The sequence below is a fragment of the Gadus chalcogrammus genome, chromosome 5, assembly GCF_026213295.1.
Source record: "Gadus chalcogrammus isolate NIFS_2021 chromosome 5, NIFS_Gcha_1.0, whole genome shotgun sequence".
NCBI lineage: Eukaryota > Metazoa > Chordata > Actinopteri > Gadiformes > Gadidae > Gadus > Gadus chalcogrammus.
This window is the reverse complement of record NC_079416.1, coordinates 10,119,648-10,134,741: the sequence shown is the minus strand read 5'-3', so window position 1 is coordinate 10,134,741 and position 15,094 is coordinate 10,119,648. Positions and strand designations below refer to the sequence as shown.

The 15,094-nt window shown below is 44.5% G+C and overlaps 2 protein-coding genes across 2 annotated transcripts; both read right to left on the bottom strand.

The window, feature by feature from the left end:
• Window positions 1–65: 65 nt before the first annotated feature.
• On the bottom strand, window positions 66–4,482 carry LOC130382822 (zinc finger and BTB domain-containing protein 8A-like). The gene is made up of 5 exons (XM_056590735.1): window positions 4,153–4,482; window positions 2,459–2,934; window positions 1,937–2,332; window positions 1,468–1,637; window positions 66–983 (listed from the first exon to the last, which is right to left on the bottom strand). Exons 1-5 carry the CDS (start codon window positions 4,218–4,220, stop codon window positions 639–641), a joined length of 1,455 nt encoding a protein of 484 aa, XP_056446710.1. The 5' UTR covers window positions 4,221–4,482; the 3' UTR covers window positions 66–638.
• A 101-nt stretch (window positions 4,483–4,583) lies between these two features.
• On the bottom strand, window positions 4,584–13,702 carry LOC130382821 (UDP-glucose 4-epimerase-like). Its single transcript, XM_056590734.1, has 11 exons — window positions 13,526–13,702; window positions 12,884–13,021; window positions 12,546–12,661; window positions 12,235–12,348; window positions 11,817–11,993; window positions 11,470–11,583; window positions 11,299–11,365; window positions 6,471–6,556; window positions 6,165–6,242; window positions 5,599–5,713; window positions 4,584–4,880 (listed from the first exon to the last, which is right to left on the bottom strand). Exons 2-11 carry the CDS (start codon window positions 13,002–13,004, stop codon window positions 4,828–4,830), a joined length of 1,041 nt encoding a protein of 346 aa, XP_056446709.1. The 5' UTR covers window positions 13,005–13,021; window positions 13,526–13,702; the 3' UTR covers window positions 4,584–4,827.
• Between the last annotated feature and the right edge of the window lie 1,392 nt (window positions 13,703–15,094).

Below are 15,094 nucleotides of genomic sequence, written 5' to 3'. Positions count from 1 at the left end.
TAGGACACACAAAACAGCACGAGGAATAATATGAAAATATCTTTAATTTGTGAAAAACGTAATAAAAAAAAATATTTTAATAAATACTTTCAAGTATGTATACAATAACTCAAACTGTGATATCAAAGTCTCACAGAGGAACATGAACTAGAAATGTGTATATTAAATAAACTCATTGATTTTGGCACATTCTCGTTAGTGCGCTCGATATTTTGTCAAACCTGGATTTCTTCTAAACAGTTTCATTATTGGGAAGGCCATTGCATGCATGATTCAATAACATAATTGTATTAAGAAATGAAAACTGTACCTAGTGCATGCTTTGAATACTTTAAATGTATAAGTAATCACAAAATCTCCACTGGATTAAAAATATTAATCCTGAAATAATATTTCCCCCCTTGGCTCTAACCAGTTTACGTTAACATTTGCATTTTCATCGTTCACCAGATGATACAGCATATAAACCTCAGTCATGAACATCAGTCCTCAGTGTGTGCACTGACACACACACACACACACACACACACACACACACACACACACACACACACACACACACACACACACACACACACACACACACACACACACACACACACACACACACACACACACACACACACACAGGCCTCTGTTCACTGCACTTCCTCGTCGCTGTCGTCCACCTCGTGGATGATGAGATCGGTCCCCGAGTCTTCCGCCAGATTGTCCTCGTCTTCATCCTCCTCCTGCTCCATGCTGGTCAGCCAGGACCTCTGGGTCTCCCCCTCCTCCTCGCCGTCCACCCCCAGGAGCAGGGCCGGCTCCTGGTCAAGGCCCTCCAGGCTGTCCTCCATGGGAAGGCTTTCGAAGCCCACTTCCTCCTGGATGCACGTGGCGCAAATGCGGTAGCGCCGCGTGCCCTCGCACACCACGTGGCTGGCCTCCTCCGTCAGCGGACACTTGCACTTCTTGCACACCAGCTTCCGCGCCTGATGGATCTGGAACGGTCCAAGAGGAATGATAGAGAGGGGGTCATAATCCCAAAGAAATGTCTGAATCGTTAATAGGTCTTCTTCATCGTTGTCAAACTTTAAACTAGAGGAGGGCCGTCCTCCTTCAGAATAGCTAATCAGACAGGAAACTATTGAGATTAAACACAAGCTAGTAAAACCAGCATTCATACCGTTTTTTTATTCCTTTAAATAGTAGAGCTAATCACTGGGCATTGTACTGTTTTTTCAGCACAATGATTTTATATTTCATATTACTGAAAATAATTAGGTTGATAAAAGTGTTCTAGGACTCTCATACGGGAGAGGAGAGCCTGCTCACTATATTGCTCGGACCTGTGTTACTTTCACCAATAAAGAAGCAGGATGATCGTCAATGTGCGTGTTTAACTCCCTTCTGAAAAGGTATTTCCTCAGCAAAGGCACTCATTGCAAACACTTCAAGTCGGAGGCTGTGGAACGCCTCCCGTACCGTTTCAAAGTGGCTGCGCAGGTGTTCCAGCCGGGTGAAGCGCTTGTTGCAGGCCTGGCAGGGGTACGGCCGCTCGCCTGTGTGGCAGCGCAGGTGGCGCTTCAGGTCCGCCTTCCTCTTGACCGTGTGCGTGCAGAAGGGACACTTGTAGCGCATGGTGGGGTTGGAGTCTGAGGGGAGAGCGAGACGGGAAGTTGAAAAAAATTAATGGGATTTTATTTTTATCGGGTTGGATGGTGGGGGGAGGGGGATTATGGGTAAAAAGTTTAAATGTTTTGCATAATTAGTACGTTTATGATTATGCTGTCCATTCGCAGCTCTCTTGTGTGCCATTAATACATATCAATGTGGAACCAGTAACTGATAGTAGTGTATCCTCATCTAAACACGCGGCCCTGTGAGGCCCTTTGAGATTGTTAAAGCTGTCATCCATAAAGGGCAGAGTTTAAAAACAAACCGGAAATATCACCGTTATGGAACTGTCCGATGACGCCCACGATGGTGGGCAGGGTGGCGTACAGCTCCTCCGCCTTCTCCGCCTTCTGCGAGCGGGCCTCCTGCACCTCGGGGGGGTCGTTGTTGGTGGACGAGCGCGTGCAGTAGGGGCCCGTCCTCCGGGCCCCCCTCTTCCTGCGCCGCTGCTCCGGGCCCGACACGGTGAACAGGGGGTCCAGGGGGTCCTCCGCCCCCGTGTTGGCCTCCTCCAGCCCCTCGTGAGCCGGGCTCAAGCCGCCCCCGTCGCCGCCGCTGTCGGCCCTGGCGGCCAGCGACGGCGCCGTCTGATCCGGGTCCTTCAGCAAGAACACCTGCTTGGTGAGGTGGGCCCCGTCGTGGGTCCACAGGGCCGGCGGGGGGCTCACGGAGCCCGCGGGGGTCTGAGCGCCCTGCGGGTGGAGACGGAGATGAGGGGGCGGATGATGAGGACGATCGACCTCCTGGTCCGAGAGGTTCTCGTCGTCGTCGTCGTCGTCGTCGTCGTCGCCGCAGGAGAAGGGGCCCTGCGCCTCCATCAGGTGGATGCCGCCCCCGCCCCCACCCCTCTCCACCACCAGCTCCTCCTCTTCCTCCTTCACGCTGATCTCCAGGGAGGACTTGATGAAGGTCTTGCAGTGGTTGATGACGCTGGTCATCTGCAGGTAGCTGGCGGCCGACATCACCTCGATCACGTTGTGGCTGGACAGGTCCAGCTGACCCGAGTAGATGAAGTCCAGGATGAGGGCGAAGGTGTCGGGGCTGAAGGTGTCGAAGGTGGCCGAGGCCGTGTCCGAGCCCTGGGGGGAGAGCAGCATGCGGAAGTAGCCGCTGCTGGCGAAGAGGACGTTGCGGTGGGCGCGGAACAGCTGCCCCTCCACCAGCACGCTGCAGTCGCAGAACAGCTCCTGGCAGCGCTGCTGGTCCAGCTGCTTCAGCAGTTGTCTCTGGTGGGCCACCGTGATGTCCGCCGCGTTGAACCATCGCTGGGCCTGCCTGCCACCACATCAGCAGGGGTTAGCTTTGTGGACGGACTGGAGTAGTGATTCTTAGTTACGGATACAGAACCCTAAAGACCCATATTTTGGTGTTGTTATATTGGTGTGTCTATCTGTTGTCAGGGAGGGGATATTTGTATTTGTACTATGGTGTTGGAACCAATAATTAGATTGATTTAGCTTCAAATAAATAAAATGAAGCTAAATCAAAAGGAGACGGGGCATGACTGCGTTTGTATTCAAAACATCTAGTTATCTAGACACACCCTTATTCTGTCTTTCCGTTTTTTCCCTTGACAATGAGCAACCCAATGTCTCAGCTTATTATAAGGTGTCAATACGACACCCCCATTAAATAAATAACAATAAATAAAAAAGGTTGGCAAAGATTGAGTCTTTGTTTCTCAGGGTGGCGCTTTATGTCGACTCCACAGAGCACCCGCCCATTAGAGCTGCCTCTGTGCTATGAGTGGCTGGCTGAACCTTCCATCAAAGACTACTGATGGGTAACACCCGACACTGAAAAAGCATCGGGTGACAAAACCCCTGGCGTCGTCCCGTAAGAAACCTGGACTACGTGAAATATCTAAAGATTTAACCTAAAACCCACGTGAATAAACACAAATCGTATCTTACCGATGCGTTGTGGAAATACTACCTGTGTGTCTAGAGTCATTGCCAAAGGCATCGCATGCGTTTCCAATTAAGCGACGCATCGCCCGAGTAGCCTTACCTACGGTACAACACCCGTTATCCATCAACTGTAAACCAGATGCATAGAAATATACATTCATGTTGGGTGACTTTTTCCAATTTAGACGAACGTTTGTGAATCTAGCAACAGTCCAACAAAAAGCGGGCAGCAGCAGCTCGGCTCTGGAGAGAGCAGCGCTCAGCTCAACTCAGCACTGAGGGACGCCCACTTGCAGGCTACCGCTCCAACACAATAGAAAAGGAAGTTGCAGACACAGAGGCTCATATATACGCGTTCAATTATATATACTGCAACACCCGTTTTCTGTTGGTTTAAAGGACAATGGTCTTTGCGTGGATTGAAAATTCCAAGACCACATGAGCGTGGGAAGTCGTATTTGCCTGCTGCTGATTCCAGAGACTCGTCTCGGGCATGCGATGTCCGCAAGACCCGTTTACGCCCCAACTCGCCCCCATTTTTTTTTTAACGCCAATACTCGTGATAAATTATTTTGATACTCACTGATGATGACCCGGTTCACCCGATGGCCGATAGAGTCGAGTCGACCCCATGTCTGTCACCATTTCCATCTTTTATTTCTGCTGGCCTCTCCCCCTGTTTTTTACAAACAGGGTTCCCACTCAAGCACTTCCTGCTCAGCCCTAAAGACCGAAACCCGTTCAGACCGAATGGTCGACTTTGCTGACGTGGGCGTTTAACTGGGTGCCCAAGGGCCAAAAAGCCATTTAAAGCCCCAGTGTGTCCTAAATGTGCTCTACATACACCTCAAAGTTGCAAAGGCTAAAATATTCCTTCAGTGTTTGATTTCATTTATTTCGTTCAAATAAATGTTCATGCCATTGGCACCACAAAATAACCAAAATATCACATATAAAAAAAAGGATGGAGACAACATAGGCAGCACTTTTTTTTTTTTAAAGTTTACTTTAATTAATTTTTTCCATTATCATCCCCCTATATTATATGAGAAAACATTCATTCCTTACATGTAAATGTCAAAACAAAGTACCGGTTGTTAGTCTCTAGATGAGTGCATGATTGCAAATACCTTGGAATCTCAATTAAATTATGCATAAATATATGAATATGAATTAAACACATTTAAAAAAAGGCAGATGCAGAAAAGCAAAGTTATGCTACATCTTGGAGTGAAAGCATGGCCACTGCAACAGATCATCAACTGGAGAAGCCAGTTGGGTTAGAGGACTGCCAGCGCCACAAATCCTCACCTATGTTGAAAAGAAAATACATGAGTTAATATTCTACACCAATAAAATAAATAGAAAATAATAAGTATTTATAATATTTGTGATCACATGAATCTAAATATTATATGCACAAATATTAGGCCCAAGAAATATTTAGATAATTCAGCCAGAACAATGAAAGAAGGTTGCGGTGGCATGCGGCCAGCAGCTGTGTTTATGCTAGCAGCAGTGTGTATGCGGATGTGAACCGCCATGTGTATGCTAGCAGCGGTGTGTATGCTAGTAGCGGTGTGTATGCTAGCAGCGGTGTGTATGATAGCAGCGGTGTGTATGCTAGCAGAGATGTGTATGCTAGCAGCGGTGTACATGCTAGCAGCGGTGTGTATGCTAGCAGCGGTGTGCATGCTAGCAGCGGTGTGCATGCTAGCAGCAGTGTGTATGCTAGCAGCAGTGTGTATGCTAGCAGCAGTGTGTATGCGTATGTGAACCGCCGTGTGAATGCTAGCAACAGTGTGCATGCTAGCAGCCGTGTGTATGCGTATGTGAACCGCCGTGTGTATGCTAACAGCGATGTGCATGCTAGCAGCGGTGTGCATGCTAGCAGCGGTGTGCATGCTAGCAGCGGTGTGCATGCTAGCAGCAGTGTGTATGCATATGTGAACTGCCGTGTGAATGCTAGCAACAGTGTGTATGCAAGCAGCCGTGTTTAGCACCATGGTCTGGTGTGCATTGCCCTTACACATTCTCTCAAGGTCAAACTCAGCCTTCCAGCCCAGCTCTTCTGCAGCTGTGCGGGGGTCGGCATAGCAGGACGCCACGTCCCCGTCCCTCCGAGGGGCGACTTGGCACGGGATCTACAGAGGACAGGGATGAGGATGAGGAATGGGATTTGAGTCAGATTCATTACTGGAATCATTACAGGACTCCACTCTACTTATTCAATTATTTGCAGACTCAAGGGGCCTTTTAAACCCATCAATCGCTAGAGTGCTCTGAAGGTGCAAGGCGCCACCTATCCTACCACTTCCTGGCTAACCTCATAGGCAACTGGTAGACATGAAATGTGCTTTCATGATTTGGCTGCAGTGAGGCAGTACATAGGCTGGGCATCATCATATTCCTCCTTTTCATGTACCGTTATGCTACCATACAGAGTTTATGTCAGGGTTTATTTTAGCTTTTCTAAAATGTTCTTATTTAGTTTTTCCTTTAGTTGCGCAGTGCAAACCAATTTCTTTTAATTTAAAATCTTTTTTTCATTCTTTGCATGTTAACTCGCCAGCCCAGGTCATCACTGCGACTCACCTTCTTGCCAGAGGCCTTCTCCATTGCCTTAACCATCTGGAGCACTGAATACCCAGTGCCGGTCCCGAGATTGTACGCCTGCACACACACACACACACACACACACACACACACACACACACACACACACACACACACACACACACACACACACACACACACACACACACACACACACACACACACACACACACACACACACACACACACACAAGATTAATATCTACAGAAATAGGCACTATAGAAATCATTCAGAATAGAATGAAAGTCAAAACCCGGGGGGGGGGGGGGGGGGGGGGGTCTTACCTTGCACCCACAGTTGTCCTGCAGCTTCTTCAAGGCAGCTATGTGTCCCTTGGCCAGATCAACCACATGGATATAATCTCTCACACCTAGCAAAAACAAAAGGCGTTATTTATTGGTCAATCAGGCCCATCATTCAAGGCAAGGCAAGGCAAGGCAAGGCAAGGCAACTTTATTTATATAGCACTTTTCATACACAAGGCAGACTCAAAGTGCTTCACATATAAACATTGTCATACAATAAAATAAAATAATAAATAAAAAGAAATAAAGTAAAAGAAAAACATATGCAAAGAAATGGGTAAAATAGAAAGTTAAAAAGGCATTTTAGTATTAAAATAGAAAACAAAGGCAAAGTTAAAAAAGCTTTTTAGAAAGTGCAATGTATTTAAGATTTAGCAGAAAGCTATAGCAAACATAAAAGTCTTCAGTCTTGTTTTAAAGGTGCTCAGAGTTGGGGCAAGTCTTAAATCCTCTGGGAGTTTATTCCAGCTATTTGTTGCATAGTAACTAAATCCTGCTTTCCCATGTTTTGTGTTTACTCTGGGGATAATTAACAGATTGGTCAGAGAGGATCTTAGTGGTCTAGAAGGCTTATGTAGTGGAAGCATATCAGTTAAATATTTTGGGCCTAAACCATGTAGGGATTTATAGGTTAGCAACATGATTTTAAAATCAATTCTCTGACCTACAGGAAGCCAATGTAACGATTTCAGAATTGGTGTAATATGATCACATTTTTTGGTTTTTGTTTTGAACTCTAGCAGCAGCATTCTGAACAAGCTGAAGCTTTCTCAGAGTTTGTTTTGGGAGACCTGTAAGGAGACCATTGCAGTAATCAAGCTTACTAGTGATAAAGGCATGTACAAGTTTTTGTAAGTCTTCGGTGGACATGAGCCCTCTAAGTCTTGCTACATTTTTAAGGTGATAATATGCCGATTTTGTAACTTGATGTGACTGTCGAAATGTAAATCTGAATCCATGATAACCCCTAGATTTCTGGCTTTGATTGAGGTTTTCAGGGACAGAGAGTGAAGGTGTTGGGTTACTTTAAGCCTTTCCGTTTTAGAACCAAATACAATTATCTCTGTTTTGTCCTCATTTAGTTGAAGGAAATTTCGGCACATCCATTCTTTCACTTGCTCAATGCACTGGCACAGCAGATCTATGGGCCGATAGTCATTTGGTGATAGCGATACATAGATTTGCGTGTCATCAGCATAGCAATGATGGTCAATATTGTTATTTTGCATGATTTGCCCTAGTGGGAGCATGTAGATGTTGAATAAAGAGGGTCCCAAGATCGAACCTTGTGGGACTCCACATGTCACGTTGGTTGATTCTGATACAAAGTCGCCAATGGAAACAAAGTAGTTCCTATTTTGTAGGTAGGACCTGAACCAATTTAAGACGGTGCCTGAAAGCCCCACCCAGTTTTCTAACCTGTCCAGAAGTAATGTATGGTCTACAGTGTCGAATGCAGCACTGAGGTCAAGTAGTATTAGTAATGAGGTTTAGCCAGAGTCTGTGTTAAGACGGATGTCGTTTACAACTTTAATAAGGGCGGTCTCAGTGCTATGCCAGGAAGTGATTAAGTGGCTGGAGGACAACTTTCTCAATGATTTTACTTATGAAGGGTAGATTTGATATTGGTCTGTAGTTGTTAATAATAGAGGCATCTAGGCTCCGCTTTTTTAAAAGGGGTTTAATAACTGCAGTTTTCAAAGCTTTTGGGAAATTGCCTGACTGGAGAGAGTTGTTAACTATCTGCAATATGTCTACTGCTAGGCAGTCGAAAACATTCTTAAAGAGGTTGGTAGGTATAGTATCAAGGCAACAGGTGGATGGCTTTAGTTGTGTCAGTTTCCACAAGATTTTGAGAGTCTATAACATTAAAGCATGCCATCCTTGCCACGTTATTTCTCTAGCATTTTTTAAGTCTAAATTGTAGGCACGGAGGCTCTCTTTATAGATATCATGGTGAATATGAAGTTTTGTTTTACGCCAGATGCGTTCAACCTTCCTGCATTCTTTTTTCTGTGCTGTTACAGAAGCAGCTTTTCTCCAGGGTGCCTTTTGCTTTCCAGAAAGTTGCCCTGCTTTGACGTAGGCAACCTTGGGTTCAGCAGATTATGTGAAACTTCCTTTATACTGTGTCGACGGCTGAACCCTTTTTTGTCACAGTAATAATCAGGACTACTATCAGTACAGGGGGGGGGGCTGGGGCGCCATCCTCTTGGGTGTTATCAGCCTGTGGCCATGACGTGGCGATGCTATCATTGACACAGATGCAAGTTTGATGCCAACATATTCCAGTTTCTTAAATTTGGCTGGAAAAATCGCAAAGGGAGGAGACATTGGGGCTGGAGTTGTTGTTGTGGCTATGGGAGAGATGAGGCTGGAGGTCATCGTCGATGGGGGAATGCAGAGGAGGGGGGTGGCCGTTCCTCGCCAAGCCAGCATCAGCGATGGGGGAAGGCACAGTGTTGATGGCGTCGGGCGGGCTGTTGTCTCTCTTCAAGGTCTGTGGGCTGTCTGCTATCTGTGTGTCAGATAGTGGCAGAGTAGATGTATGGGGGAGGCTGTAGTCTCGCTTCTTCTCAACCTGTGTTCTGACTGTGGCCTGTGCGTCAGACCATGGAGATTTGTGGGAAAGCGAGAAGAGAAGATTGTTCCTCAACAGTTTTGAGCCTAACCTGTTTGGGTGTAGGCCATCTGCTCTGAAAAGATATTTGCGCCCCCAGAATAAGTTCAAATTGTCAATAAAGCCCCTTCCTCTTTCATTGCAGACTCTGGAAAGCCATGTATTCAGTGCAAGTAGACGACTGAATCTGTTTATTCCCCTGTCAACTGCTGGTATGGGTCCACTGATCAATGACTTAATGTGTATTTTGTCCAGTGTATCCAATAGATCAGTGTAATCCCTCTTCAGAAGCTCTGACTGTTCTCTTTGAATATCATTAAATCCTGCATGCACAATAATCTGTGAGATTTTGGGGTTTTCCAATGTGATTTTGGCTAGTTTATGGTTGATATCACTAACCATTCCATATGGGAAGTTGCATGTTTTGATCTTCTTGCCGGTTATATCCTTGATGGTTGAGTCTCCTATAATCAGAATGTCTGGTTCATCTGCTTTCTCTGAGATGGGCCCTTGTTGGACGGTGGCAGACACATGCGCAGCCCGCCTCCGTGGCGACTGGTTGTTCCATCTCTGTCCGTACCGTCTGTCCGGACACATTTCAGGGGTCAGGGGTGCACAGGTGGCTGAGGCATGCGCAGCTCGCCTCCATGGCGACTGGTTCTTGTTCCGTCTCTGTCCGCACTGTCCGTCCGGACGCATCTCGGGGCTCAGGGGTGCATGGGTGGCAGGCGCGTTCGTGGACTCTTGAAGTGGCAGGAACCGGTTCTTCAGTGGCAGGGTTAATTTCAGTGACGGGCTAATCCGGCTGATACATGTAACTTTAGCTTTGGGTAGCTTAGCATTTGGCGTTGAGTGAACTTGTTGATTCACTTTGGTATGTTGTTTTGTCTTAGCGCCGACTCTGTGCCAGTGAGACGCAGCTGGAACTGTCTCTCTCTTGTCCAGCTTCGGGAAGGATACAGTGTAGCTTTGATCATCTTGCTGTATCCGAGTGAGCTCAGAAAACTCACCCATCGGCACTGTATCCTGGAGGAGTCCTTTGCATTTTTCTAATGCTGCTAGTCTCGTTTCAAATAAAGCCATTGTCTGTTGCAGTTTGGTGCAGTCTGTGCATTTCCCAGTCTCCGTGCCTGAGATATCCGAGGACAGAGGCATGTTGGCGATAGGAAAGTCCAAGGCTTTTTCTGCGGTCTGATCCGGGAGTCATAAAAAGTGCCAAAATGTATTGTTGATTCGAGCGATGGAGGACAACGGAAACAAACTATATATTGTTAGGTATTATGATCATGAAATAAAATAAGATAAAGTAGATCTGAACGATGAATTAAGTATTTTTTTCCAATGCCTAGCGGAGCTTCGGGAAACATGACCTCTCTCTCTGCTGCCTCTTATCCAAGGCAAATTCTATTGGTTAATGGGTATTCTGCAGATTCCGACTGCCGCCGAAGCCTCAGCGGCATTCCGGCAGCTCCGGCGCGGGGAGCTCGGCGGCGGTCTGGCAGCTCAGCTCCCGGAGTACAATCGCTTTCTCCTCCATGTCGTGGTTCATGGACTTCAGAGAGTCAAGGCCAAAGTTCCTTTCCCCCTATTCTCCTCAACCAAGGCCGAGATATCCCCCACTACGAGTCTTTACTTGTTGTGGAAGTACCAGAGACGTCAGACGCAGTCTTTATGATTCATAATATCATCCGAGGCGCACAAAGCTTTTGGCCGTGATATTAGATATAATATTATATAAATACCCATATATAATATTATTATTATTATTATTATTATTATTATATTATCTTATATAGATATAGAGCTCCAGGAGTCCGCAAATGGCAACAATCCCTTGTCCTCCATGCTGTGGTTCCGTCTGACAGCTCATTGGTCAATTTGCAGCAGCTCATTTGCATTAAAGCTACAGACACCAGAAACAGCAAATTCTGAAGGGACTGAAACAGAAGCGAATAGCGGTAGGTGAGATTTTTTTTTCCTAAAAGCTATTTCCAGCATCAAAACAGCTTCAACAGCTTCAAAAAACATGTTTTCTGAAACTCAAATACTATGTTTACTTGTTGTGAAAACGCCATAATATGTCTCCTTTAATAAAAGTAACAAATTACAATCCATGAATTCATATATTTATACATATCTAAAAGTACAAATAAGGTTTAATTGCTGATCTGGGTGCCTCTCTATTACCTGTCCCATCAGGTGTGTCGTAGTCATCACCATACACACTGAGGTGCTCTCTTCTCCCAATGGCGACCTGGGTGTGGTTCCCAGAAAAGAAAGAACAAAAAAGTTTGCGTTGGAGATAACGATAATGTAACGTCCGGTGACCCGTCGCTCCCAGGCCGGCAGACATTGTACCTGTGCAACGTATGGGAGCAAGTTGTTGGGGATGCCTTGAGGATCCTCTCCGATGAGGCCGCTGATGTGAGCTCCGATCGGGTTGAAGTACCGCAGCAGAACTGCATTCCAGTCCTGTGCAGACACAAGAAGGTTTTTAATAAAACTACAATGATTAGCTTGAAATCAAATCTATGTTTACATATGTATTTTATTTATTTCTATATCTGTGTATCTATACATGTGATGCGGCCTCTGGGACCCGGAAAATAATTAAATTAATTAAATGATTAATTCATCTTAAACTAGTACTCCAGAGGACATCTTGTATCACATCATGCCCTCTCCACTCATACTTGTGCACGGACCTTATTGGCCTTGCACTGGTCGCTGATCATCTCCTCGATGAAGAACTTGGTCTTGCCGTAGGGGTTGGTGCAGCCGCCCACCGGGTGCTGCTCGTCGATGGGCAGCCGCTGGGGGTCTCCGTACACCGTGGCCGAGCTGCTGAACACCAGGTTGTGCACTCCGTTAGCCTGCATGACCTGGGAAACACACACACAAAAAGACACACACAAACTTAATGTCAAGCAGAGTATGTAGTGGAAAGGCAAGTTCTCAACTATAACAATTGAAGGCGTGCCCAGTAATATTACGGCAGCGTCTAAAAATATTATTTAATAAAGGCATGCCAGGGTTGTTTTTCATAGTTGTTCCTTTGCAACAGATCTAGGTGCGGCCAGCGAGCTGGGGTTAACGTTGTTAGGGCGCAGTGTCAGCACTCACCTGGAGCAGGTTCATGGACGCTGTGAGGTTGACCTGGTAGTAAAGCAGAGGCTTCTGCACAGACTCTCCAACGGCTTTCAGGCCCGCAAAGTGCATCACCGCAATGAAGGAATGCTGAAAGAGGAAACAAATTAAATGAACATAAACACACAAACACATTTCTCAAGGTAGGCAACTGCATCTGCAAAAGAACGCTATTCATGGCAGAGTGGCAGAAACAACTAAAGAGAAACGTCTTCGAGGCAATTTCTACATACAAGTCTGACCTATTGAGTATATAGGGCAATGGTGTGTTGATAATAATTCCATACCTTTTTGAAGACATCTTCCAATCCTTCTCGGTCAAGAAGGTCTAGTTCATGGAACTCAATGGAAGTTTTCAGAAACTTCTCTATCCTGCACAGGCTCTCTGGCACATCCCCTTCTCCTACAAACAGGATGTAGCACGTGAGCCAGTGCATAAGGACACACACGTCTGCGTTTTATATAACACTTTATTACACCAATGAGGCGATGAATAAACGTACCCAAAAAAGAACACACATACACACACATAAACATAAACAGTTAGTTGTCTGAATTAATATAGAAATTTAGTTTAGGCAAGAAATACAGACACATTATATACTTTAGTCCACCTGAAACTCACCCCGAACAGAATTGCTGAAGTTGTCGATGACAACTGGAGAGTAGCCAGCTTCAATGAGCTCCACCACACAATGACTGCCAATGTAGCCTCCTCCTCCTGTCACGAGCACTTTGCCTGCCATTCCTACCTGTTTTAGAACTGTAGATACATAGATACATTTAATGAGCCGAGTACTTAATGTAATGGGATTTATAAGGAGGAGAGTGCTTCAGTTGGTCAACCTTTACAAGCTTGTATTATGTGAATGAGTCACGTCACTAGGTGTGTTATCTTCCTTATAGGCTTATAACACGTATATTACTGTTGGTGTCCGGAAATAAATTACGAGTCTCTAAATTACGAGTCTCTATTGACACATTTGGTTAATAACAGAACGGTTGTCTTACTTACCTGTCTAACATTCATACTACAGTAGAGTAACGTCCCTACTTAAAGATGACGCTCAAAAAGAATCACAGATCATGTCAATCTTTTGCTACATTAAATATAATGAAATAACTTATAATGAGAATTATGAAGTACTGCCAGGTACTGTCGGGTATCTTTCTAAGACATCGATATCGTTCCACCACTACTTATTAATTGCGTTTAATGAAAATAATTATACAGGTGTATAAATATGATTCATATGAAAATACTTACAGGAGTGTGTTTCGTAATTCAAAAGTCACAGCGCAAACGCGTCCAGTAAATTAGAGGAAGAACTGAAAGTCAAGATAATCAACCATCTGTCCGGATATGGAACTTTTCACATTGCTATGTTTGTTTTGTCCACCTCTTTCTGTAAGACGTGTAATTTATGAAGTACCAACAATGAAGTTCGACTTCCTTCAATACTTTCGAAGTAAAAGCTTTTATAATAGCGTTGAATTGAATCGTGATGAATCAACATATAACATAGCATGATGAAGCAGCGCCTATGTATAGAATGAAAAAAATAAAAAATAGAACGGGCAACATGTTATAATATTTAGTGAATACAAGAATTAGATTATGTTATTTATATTTACAGGTGAGTGGAACCTTTATTTTGTAAGAATACCGGAACTGTGCGCTGCATACTTGTGTACGTGGACTGTCCATGACGTGGACGGCCAGAGTTTTTGTCGAACAGGAAGCAACGCCTTTTCAGTCTCTGACGTCAGAAAAGTTGTCACGTTAACACCTTTCAGCCTCAGGCAAACAGTGGCAAACAGTGCCGCAGGCAATCAGTGCTGATGTGTAGGACTGTCCGTGTTCATTACATTACATTGCATTATTTCTGTAAATACATAGTTGCTAGTTTTTATTTGAATGTTATGATGTACATAGCATATAGTAGGACATTGATACAGCTGATAATTGTTATACCGTACATATATATATACCGGGGCACTGTTCAGACGTTTTCGGCTATTTATTTTCTGTAAGCTGTGTTGATTGACCCGTTTGTTTCACATTTATAAATATATTCATGTCAGCTGCATACCTCTAACTGGGAGGGGAATGTTTTCCAATGATAGCACGTTCAATTGTTTAACCGTGCATATCTTTTCATTTCCATAAAATGTGCTGTCTTATTATTTAAACAAAGACAGATTTGAGGGAATCTTTAATTAATCAATTTAATGTAGGTGGGGTGGCTGGCCGTGGGTAATTTGTAGTGCTGTAGGGTTTTGTCCATCAATTATACATTTAGGACAAAGCTATAACTCTAAACTGACCTCCCTTAGAGTAGAGTCTAGTCCCACATTCTTTACTTTCTTTATTTTGTCATTTAGCGTTGATTTGATGTACGTCATAAGTCAATAAGTTAAATATTTGTTATAGAAGTCTCTGGGTCAGTTTATTCTGGGTCTTTGAACATCACCGGGTCACACAAATGCACTTTGATTATATATGTGCTGATAAAATAACATTTAGTGCCTAGGCTGAAGTGGCCATTGGATATTTTTCTAGCAATCCGATCTGGAAATAATATTTTTTCAAGCGATCTAATAGGTAGATTTTTTTTTTTTTTCAAGCAATCAGATTGCCGTGTGCATGTTTACATTGTCTACTCCATTTAAGATGGGCCCCCCATTAAGGCTTTTGAAATCTGTTCAAATCTTTTCACTTGTTCTTTCACTCTTTTGAAGCCATTCAACATTTCTTTATATCTTAAACAATGTGGCTTTATTAAAACATATTTTCTACCTCACTTTGCAGTATGGCATCTCACCATGTTTTCTA